The sequence below is a fragment of the Camellia sinensis genome, chromosome 14 (genome assembly GCF_055761805.1).
Source record: "Camellia sinensis isolate YWXY chromosome 14, ASM5576180v1, whole genome shotgun sequence".
Lineage (NCBI taxonomy): Eukaryota > Viridiplantae > Streptophyta > Magnoliopsida > Ericales > Theaceae > Camellia > Camellia sinensis.
In genome coordinates this window covers 85,080,533-85,091,251 of record NC_138974.1, presented here as the reverse complement: position 1 = coordinate 85,091,251, position 10,719 = coordinate 85,080,533, and the positions used below count along the sequence as shown (strand labels likewise).

The 10,719-nt window shown below is 32.0% G+C and overlaps 1 protein-coding gene across 1 annotated transcript; it reads left to right on the top strand.

The window, feature by feature from the left end:
* The first annotated feature begins 2,764 nt into the window (after positions 1 to 2,764).
* On the top strand, positions 2,765 to 5,545 carry LOC114273750 (beta-amyrin 16-alpha-hydroxylase CYP87D16-like). The gene is made up of 9 exons (XM_082904064.1): positions 2,765 to 3,145; positions 3,232 to 3,544; positions 3,653 to 3,805; positions 3,902 to 4,150; positions 4,294 to 4,383; positions 4,489 to 4,567; positions 4,669 to 4,775; positions 4,995 to 5,122; positions 5,240 to 5,545. Exons 1-9 carry the CDS (start codon positions 2,931 to 2,933, stop codon positions 5,331 to 5,333), a joined length of 1,428 nt encoding a protein of 475 aa, XP_082760190.1. The 5' UTR covers positions 2,765 to 2,930; the 3' UTR covers positions 5,334 to 5,545.
* Positions 5,546 to 10,719: the final 5,174 nt, after the last annotated feature.

Genomic DNA, 10,719 nt, shown 5'->3' with positions numbered 1-10,719 from the left:
TGCCACAACATCATCACATTAATATGTATGCAATATATATTATTTATATATATATATATATTAACCGCTATTAATACAAAATAATATTTATAAATATAATTTTTTTAATTCAAATATAATTTATGTAAAAAATAAATTATTTACTAAAAAAAAATTTAGGCCACTTTTGGCGACTAAAACCATTATTTAGTCGCCAATTCTATTATTTTGGGCTATTAATTATTTTTTTGTCGCTAAAAAAAGAAGTTCCAATTAAAAATCAGCAGTTTTGGCGACGAAACCTATTTTTAGTCGCCAAAAACATCCCCTTTTGGCTACTAAACTGAATTTTAGTAGCCAATACTCAGTTTTTAGCTACTAATTTTTTTTTGTAGCCAAAAAGCTTCATTTTCAGCGACCAATCTGTTTTTAGTCGGCAAAACACCTACAATCGGCAACCAATTTGCTTTTTAGTCGCCAAAACCATCACTTTTGGCTACTAAACAGCCTTTAGTCACTAAAACCCCTACATTCGGCGACTAAACTGCCTTTTCGTCGCTAAAACCATTGTATTCGGCAACTAAAGTCTTTTAGTCGGCAAAAGTGTTCAATTTTGGCGACTAATTCCATTTTAGTCGCCATTTCTACTACTTTCAGCGACGAAAAATGAAATTTTGGTCGCCAAAAATGCTTTTTCTTGTAGTGAATGGCAATAGTGGTGTTTGAAGATGGTGGTTGGGGGTGGGAGTGGGAGTGGGAGGTGGTGGTTGAGAGTGTAAAACCGAGGGCAAGTTTGACATAATTGTGAGTGCATTGAGAGAAATTACAACAAATTTTACAATTTTTGCATAATTACATTGATATGAGTTGGTGGCTAGAAGTGGTTTATGGTGATTCTCAATGGATTGGAGGATGCCAGTGGCTAAAATTGGTTGTCAGTCGCGAGAGGTGACTGATAAACTTGATTATATATATATATATATATTTATATAGTGTATTGATAATATATATTGTGTTTAGTTTGTTAGAATGAAAGTATAATACAATGAAATAATCATTTCTTAAATTTTTTATAGAATAACCATCTCCTATAATGGTGAATAATAATATCATTTTATTATATACTTTAATCATTTTTAACGAACTAAACATGAGAATGGATATTCTGATAAAATGATCATTTCATTTTACCTCATTTTATTGAACCAAATATTTCCTTAAAAAATTAGCAAGTTATAAACATGTTTAAACTCGTAAGGGAAGCAGATGATGGTTGAGAGTAGATGTAGAGAGAAATGAATTTAATGATTTTTGTCCTTATTGATAATTGGACTTAGGATATAATGTTATTAAAATTATTAAATGTATGCTGTCCAACAAATTTTTTGATGTGTATTTAGAGACTATCATTTTAATGTATGGATCAAAGGTTGTGGGACTCTTATCAACTGAAAATTTTCAAGTTCTACTCTTAACTTCACCCAAAATTTATGTTTGGTAATTACTTAGTAAATGAGAGATGAGAGGATTATATGTATTGAGAAGATTAGTTCGGGCAATATTTTAGGGATCAAGATCCTTTACGAGATGTCTCCTTCTCCATATGATCTGGAGATATACATGCTAGTCGTTCGGCCGATCATCCAAGCGGTCGCCTGGCTAGTTAGTGATCCGATAGGATGTCAGTCGTTCAGACTGATGTTAGTTGATACACTGGTAGACAATAGTAAAAGCTGCGGTTGACAAGAGTGATTTTGGTTGTCCGAAAGGTCATCTCCTCACATTTCCAAGCCATATGGAGAGAGAGGTATCTTCATAGAGAATCTTGATACATATTTCAGACACTCGTATAATAATAAATAAAGGAAAATAAATTTCGATATTTTTCATTTTATTTTATAATGTTGCAACACACCATTAAAATTCAAAATCAATGACTTATAGCACCACATCATTATAATTTTAAAACTTCACAAACCTATTTTTTTAATTTAAAATAAAATTTTATTAACTTAAATTTTCGATAATAATTGATCAAATAATACGAATACCGAAATCTCTACTTTATGTCCATCCAAACTACACTTCTTCAACCTCGCTTTCGTGTTCTCCTTTTTCTTTTTTTGTACTTCGTTTCCTCGTTTTCCTTGCTTTTCTAATTCGTCTCCCACTATATACTAATATTTTTTTGTTGTCAATTTTGACTATGTTTGTCTTGACCATTCAAACGGCTGGCAATAGACTCAATTAAACAAAGTCACTAAAATCTAATAAATATTAAGTCCAACATGCCACCCTACCATCCATTAATAAAAGATCACAAACAAGACTGATTCGATATTTTGTTTTTATCTGCCATTAATTCAATAATTTAATTTCATTGTTACTGATTTTTATCATATGTTAGTGATACTATCAAATGATGATTATTTTATTTTAAATAAAAAAAATCCAAACTTCGAATCATAATTTAAAAAATATCACTGTAATATAATTTTAAAATTTGTTTTATTAAAAAAATTATTTGTAAATTATTTTATTTACTCTACTAAACACAAGCTAGAGCCACCATATCCATTTATTTAATGGAAAATGCTAGAGGTCCCAAATTTTCTACCAAATAAATGACCAAATGTCTCACATGGGTGTGGGGCTCACAAAATTGCGGACCCTACACCCATGTAAGACATTTGGTCATTTGTTTGGTAGAAAATTTGGTGTCCCTAGCATTACCCTTATTTAATTTTGAATAAATCAATGGAAGTGACACATGCAATGCAATTATAGGTTGGTACTTGTATACATCCCAAGTAGTTCCATCCATTTTGTCCATCCATGCTAAAACTATAAATTCAAGATCATCCTACATAGAACTTCCAACAAGTAGAATAAGAGTTCTTGGGAGATATACATCAACCATTTCTCCTACTTTGTGCATTCACGATTCAACTATGTTGTCTGTGGGGGTAGGATTGAGCACCATTGTGGTGGCATTGGCTACCATATTCATAACTCATTGGGTTCGCAAATGGAGGAATCCCAAATGCGACAACGGTGTTCTACCACCAGGTTCCATGGGCTTCCCTCTCATCGGAGAGACCATTCAGCTTCTCATTCCCAACCGATCATTAGAACTCCATCCCTTCATTTCTAAGAGAGTTCAGAGGTACGTAAATCAAAATTGTCAAAAAGATGGTTTTCAAAAACAGTTTGCCAAACGAGTTAATTATTTGTGTTTGTATTTGTGTGCAGATATGGATCGGTGTTCAGAACTAATGTGGCAGGTAAACAAGTTGTTATAACCACCGACCCGAAATTCAATCATTACATCATTACAGAAGAAGGAAAATCGGTTGAACTTTGGTACTTGGACACATTTTCTAGCATGTTGCCGATATATGCAGTAGGCTCTGTTCAGAAGTACATTAGAAGCATAACTTTGACTCATTTTGGCGTTGAGGGTATCAGAGTGAATTTGCTCCCACAGGTTGAACAACTCATTCAGAAAACTCTATGTGATTGGTCCACCAAGCCAATTGTTGATGTCAAGCATGATGCTACTTGTGTATGTATAAAGAAAATCCAAGCTAATTAATTTGATGTCTAGTTAATTAATTATTTTTAATTTCTGGTGTTTGATGATAACATTCATATCTTTGTTTGAATATTGCAGATGATTTTTGATTTCACTTTGAAGCAATTGTATGGCTATGATTGGGAAAAATCAACAGAGATACGTCATAGTGAGAAGTTTTCAAGCTTGTTACATGGTCTTTTGTCCCTTCCCTTGGACATCCCTGGCACTACTTTCCACCAATGTGTCAAGGTAATTAGAAACCTCCCAAAAAAGCCTGTTTTTTAAGATATATGTATATATTGACATAGTTGCCAATATTTAAGTTTTTTTTTTTTTGATATTTAGGATCGCAAGGAATTATTAAGCATGTTGAAGGATATTGTAGAGGAGAGAATGAATTCGGCCGACAAGTTTCGAGGAGACTTCCTTGACAGAGCAATGGAAGACATGAAAACTGAGAAGTTTTTGACGGCTGAATTCCTATCCAATTTGATGTTTGGAATTTTATTTGGAAACTTCGAGCCAATCTCTTCTGTTATACTATTAACTTTGAAGTTGCTCTCAGAGCATCCTTCAATATTAGAGGAGCTAACAGTACGTTCCCAAACCTACAATTTAACTAATTCACAGTTGTTGATCTTTTCTTGGGGTCTTGGTTGAACAATGATATGCTACTCTCTTTCTGCATAAACGATAATTAATTATGACATTAATTAGTGATCGTTTAATTTTGTCAGGCTGAAAACGAGGCAATCGTTAGAAACAGGAAGAATCCAAGTTCTCCACTCTCTTGGGAAGAATATAAATCAATGACTTTTACGCTTAATGTATGTTTATATGGTCATCTCAATATGTTTTGGTGTTCTGTTTTTGAAGTTTTTCTCTATACTTTACTAATGTTGTCTATGTCTTATTATTATGTGAAATTGCAGGTCGTGAATGAAGTTCTCAGGCTGGGAAATGTAGCACCAGGGCTGCTAAGAAAAGTAACAAAAGATATCAAATTCAATGGTATGTACTATAGTTGCATCACAATACCATTAATTAACTCCATACAAACATAATCTACAAATAATTGAACTTGAAATATCTATGGGTCATAAAATGAACAGGATATACAGTTCCAGCTGGCTGGAACATTTTGATTGTTACTTCAGCTCATCAATTGAACCCAGAAGCCTTCAAGGATCCAGTTAAATTCAATCCATCACGTTGGAAGGTGCGTGCTGATCCATCATGAGCTTATATCCTTTGCTTAGCTTCCCTGTTTTTATTTTTTTATTATCTCTAACAAGGGATCGAGAGAGAGTTTTGTTATTTTTTCAAGCTTACACATTTCTAGAATTTAGTTGTTCTAATGTAATGTTTAATAGTGAGATTTAATCATTAAAAGAGACATTGACAAAAGTACTAATTTCTCTCCTTGGATAATACATAGGACCTTGATCCAACTGTTATATCAAAGAATTTTATGCCTTTTGGAGGAGGGGTGAGACAATGCGCAGGTGCAGATTATGCTAGGGCGTTTGTATGCACTTTTCTCCATGTATTGGTCACCAAGTATAGGTAAAACATGTTTTTCCTTTTTCTTTTGTTTACTCAAGTTTGCTAACAAAAGAGTAGTAAACGTTTGTTTGTTTGGTTGGTTTCAACTTAATTTGTGATTTTGCTTTTGAAAAACAGTTGGACAAAAATTAAGGGAGGAAAGATTGTTCGGAGACCAATTTTGGACTTTGTAGATGGGGTTCATATTAAACTCACACAAAAGAGCAGCTGAAGATATATATCTGAGTTCAAGGAAGGAAAAACTACGGGATGAAGCTCATCAGCTGCCATTGCAAGCTTTTTATATAGCTTTCCACTAAGAAATTATGTTATATACTTTCTATTTTTATTTTTATTCAAATTGTAAGAGACTGTTTCAGAACAGGTACCTCATGTTTGTGTTGTCAACTATGCTCTATGAATTAATAATTTTTTTTCTTCATCTTCACTTTAATATATAAATGAATGCTTTCTTTAACCCCCCGAATGTGCACTCTAATTTGTTGTTATTCTTGTTGTTGGGCTTCATTCAGCAATTAAATTTTCTTTTGGTAACAGCATCTCCACTTGAACGTTCAATAAATTGGTGGTAAATTGGTATATGTAAATTGGACATTGGTAAAGAAACACTCTGTTTGATATATCAAATTTATAAATTTATAAATTTATAATTTTTACTTTAATATGTTTTTAACGTAATCTTTTTTTCGAATTGATTTGTAGGGTCTTCACTATTAAAATAATAAAAATAAAAGAATTTCACATCTTCTTTTGACAATGCCAAATTTGGCATTGCTCTAAACATGCCAATTGCCAACTCAATTTTGCAATTCAGGAAAGTCCATAGTACATTTTGTACAAAAAAATGTATGGTACATACAAAATCAATGGTTAGGATTGAACCACATCATTAAAAGTGACCTGCTAAACAGGTCACTTTTTATAGTTATGAGCTAAAATCATATTTGTTCATAACTATAATCAAATTGATCATAACTTAGCTATAACTACATCTCATAACCAACACCATTTTGTTCATAACTAATATCAGATGTTTCATAACCACATCTCATAACTAACACCATTTTGTTCATAACTAATATCGCATATTTCATAATCATAATCACATATCTCATAACCAACACCACTTTGATCATAACAAATATCACATATCTCATAACTATTGATCACATATCTCATAACTACTATCCACATACATCATAACCACATCTCATAACCAATCCCTTTGAGTCATAACCAACATCATATATCTCATAACCACTAGTCACATATCTCGTAACCAACACCTTTTTGTCATAACCACTAATCACACATCTCATAACTACTAATCACACATCTCATAACTACTACCCACATACATCATAACCACATCTCATAACCAATCCCTTTGAGTCATAACCAACATCACATATCTCATAACCACTAGTCACATATCTCGTAACCAATACCTTTTTGTCATAACCAACATCACATATCTCATGACCACTAGTCACATATCTCGTAACCAATACCTTTTTGTCATAACCAATATCACATATCTCATAATCACTAATCACATATCTTATAATTAACACCTTTTTGCTCATAACCACATCACTTTGATCATAACCAACATCACATATCTCATAACTACTAGTCACATATCTAATAACCAACATCACATATCTCATAACTACTAGTTATATATCTAATAACCAACATCACATATCTCACAACCACTAGCCACATAACCAATATCTCATAACTCATAACCATTAATACATATAGCATATGAAACCACTTTGCTCCATTACCCACATATCTCATAACCACTGACACATATAGCATAACCAAATACCTTTTGACACCACTTTGCTCATAACTATTACACATATATCTCATAACCACTAACACATATAGCATAACCAAATACCCTTTGACACCACTTTGCTCATAACCATTACTCACATATCTCATAACCACTCATAACGATTACCCACAAATCTCATAACCACTAACACATGTAGCATAACCAAATACCCTTTGACACCACTTTGCTCATAACCGTTACCCACATATCTCATAACCACTAACAAATATAGTATAACCAAACACCCTTTGACACCACTTTGCTCATAACCATTACCCACATATCTCATAACCACTCATAACCATTACCCACATATCTCATAACGACTAACACATATAGCATAACCAAACACCTTTTGACACCACTTTGCTCATAACCATTACCCACATATTTCATAACCACTCATAACCATTATTCACATATCTCATAACCACTAACACATATAGTATAACCAAACACCCTTTGACACCACTTTACTCATAACCATTACCCACATATCTCATAACCACTAACACATATAGCATAACCAAACACCATTTGACACCACTTTGCTCACATATCTCATAACCACTAACACATATAGCATAACCAAATACCCTTTGACACCACTTTGCTCATAACCATTAGCCACATATCTCACAACCACTAACACATATAGCATAACCAAACACCCACAGCACTTTGCTCATAACAATTACCCACATATCTTATAACCACTAACACATATAGCATAACCAAACACCATTTGACACCACTTTGCTCATAACCATTACCCACATATCTCATAACCACTAGCACATATAGCATAACCACACACCCTTTGACACCACTTTACTCATAACCATTACCCACATATCTCATAACCAACATCACATATATCATAACTACTAATCACATATCTCATAACCAAACACCCTTTGACTTATAACTATACCACTCTGCTCATAACCAAAATCACATATCTCAAAATCACTAATCATATATCTCATTACCTTTACCCACATATATTATAACCACATCTCATAACCAGCACCCTTTGTTTCATAATCAATATCATATATATCATAACCACTAATCATATATCTCATAACCACTACCTACATATAGGGGTGTAAATTTAGCCCATGAGCTCGCGGCACACCCCAAGGCCGCTCGTGCCCTGGGTAGGCCTAACTAGGCTTGAGCCTAAACCCAACCTAAGACCCTAAGCTATGTGTTCTACAGCCCGACCCGACCCTGGTGTGTTATGGAGTGTGACCCATCCCGTGAGATCGCCCCGAAATTTTCTTTCCCATCTGGTTCGACCTGACCCCAATGGCTCCCTGCCCCCATTGTCAGTGCAATGGTCAAAAATTTAAATCAAAACAATTTGAAAGAGTCATATAACCGTTAATTTCACCAAAAATCAATTTTATTTATTTATTTATATATATATAAATTAACTCCTCCCTCCCAAGTCCTATAAATACCACCCCTCTCACATTTTATTTCTCACAACAAATTTGTCTCTCAAACTCTCATTCTCTCTAAACTCTCATACATATATAAATCTTTGGTCGTAGTTATGATTTTATCAATTTGTACATATGTTATAGAACTGTTGAAAATGAATATTACGATTTTGTTGTACTGTTTTGCTATCTCAGCTTTCTTCATCTATCAAACATCTCTCTCATTCCTTACTGTCACTGTAGATATCTCCGATGTTCCTTATCGGAAACAACACCATCTTTGACATTATTTCACAGACGACAAGTTCGTTCAGTCTCTCTTACTCATATTCCCTTTCCTTTCGCTCTATTGGTTAATTTTCTCTAACTCTTATTTCCTGTTCCATGGCTATAAGTCGTGGATTAAATTATTTAATTATTGTCATTACATTCTGTGTTTATCTGTATCATTAGAGATCCCGATTGGTGATTAAATTATTTAAAAATTTTAGATGTTTTTGTTACACCAATTAGTGGATAGTTACAAAATTTTTGGTTAATGTTATGAAATTTTGGAAATTAGTTACGACATTTGTGATTTTCTATAATTTTAAACAATTTCGTTACGCCAATTAGTGATGCAGTTATGTATTTTCTATTTTATATCACAAAACTCTGTGACTTGATTACAATATTATGGTCTGTTTGGTAACTATTCCGTTTTTAGTTTTCAGTTTATATTTATAAAAATTTTAAAAACTGTCATAAAAACTTGTTTGATAATTTTTTTTGGTTTATAAATGATTGTCTCAGTTTATAAATTTGAGGAAAAAACGTAAACTCAAAAAATGAGTTTACGTTTTCAGTTTTCAATTTTGTTTTCAATTAATTTATTTTCAATTATTTTTTTCAAATGATTTTTTTCAAATAATTTTTTTTTCAAATAAATATTTTTTTAATTATTATTTTTCAAATAATTTTTTTTCAAATAATTTTTTTTTCAATTAACTTTTTTTTTCAAATAATTTTTTTTTCAATTAATCTTTTTTTTTCAATTAATTTTTTTCCCAATTAATTTTTTTTTCAGTTATTTTTTTTCAAATATTTTTTTTTCAATTAATTTTTAATTAACTTTTTTCAATTATAATGTGTGTGATTCCATTGTTATAAATAATAAAAATAAATATAAATATTTTAGGCCTGAACAAACATATTTTTTAGTTTATATTTTTAAAATTTTGTAAACATTTATTCAAACCAAACGCGTTTGTAATTTATGTTTTTCTAAAAATAAACAAAAATCAATTTATAAAATTTTTGTAAACATAAACCAAAAACATAAATATTACCAAACACTGCCTTATAGTTTCTAAAATTTTGTCTATTATGTTTACACCAATTTATGGTGTGATTATACATTTTGTAATTGATGAGTAAAATATTTTTTTATTAATTTTACTTAATAAAAATATATGAGAATTTATATTAAAAATAAAAAAATTTTGAGTATAAATTGATAAAATTATAAATTAATAATTTATTTTATTATAAGACTCTAATTGTTTTAATTTTTTTTATTATGATTATTACATAATTTTCCCCAAATAATTTCGCCCAAAAATTTGGAACAAACATCCAAATTTCCAAATTTTGTGAAAATCAAAATTCCCTCCTCTCATGACAAATCCCTCAGACCCTTTCTTCATCCCAAACGTCTTCAAAAATTACTCTCTCTCTCTCTCTTTCTCTCTCTCTCTCTCTCTTTGCCCTTGCCACGGCCGAGACTTGTTTTGTTTTTGCCGCCGCATCCTCTACCACGGAGAAAAGCTCCCAAAGCTGTTGACAAAGATCTCTATAGGATCTCGCCGGAGCTCCTTCTCGCCAAGCACCGAAGAGTGAGTTTATTTTGCCCTTTTCTTTTCTTCCTCGTTTTAGCAAGCTACATGCCTCAATGTATGTCTCTCTTTCTCGCTCTGCTACTTGTTTCTCTCCCTTTCTCCATCTCCATTCTATGAAACCCTAGACCAAAATCCCTTTCTTCGAAACTGCCCCTTTCACCTTTGTGAACTCACTGGGTTGGTTTATAAAATTAGGAAAATATGATTTGAATAGGTTTAGGTTTTTTATGTTTGTTAGTTGTGTTGATTCCATATATATATATATATATATACACTTGAAATTTGGCTTGTGTGAAATCTGATGTGTAGGTAATTGAATTTTGTAACCATGTCACTGATATGAGACTAATTTTTTATTTGCTTATTGAAATCTGTTTATTTTTCTAACAATTACTTGTGGTGGCTTGATTTTCCTATGAG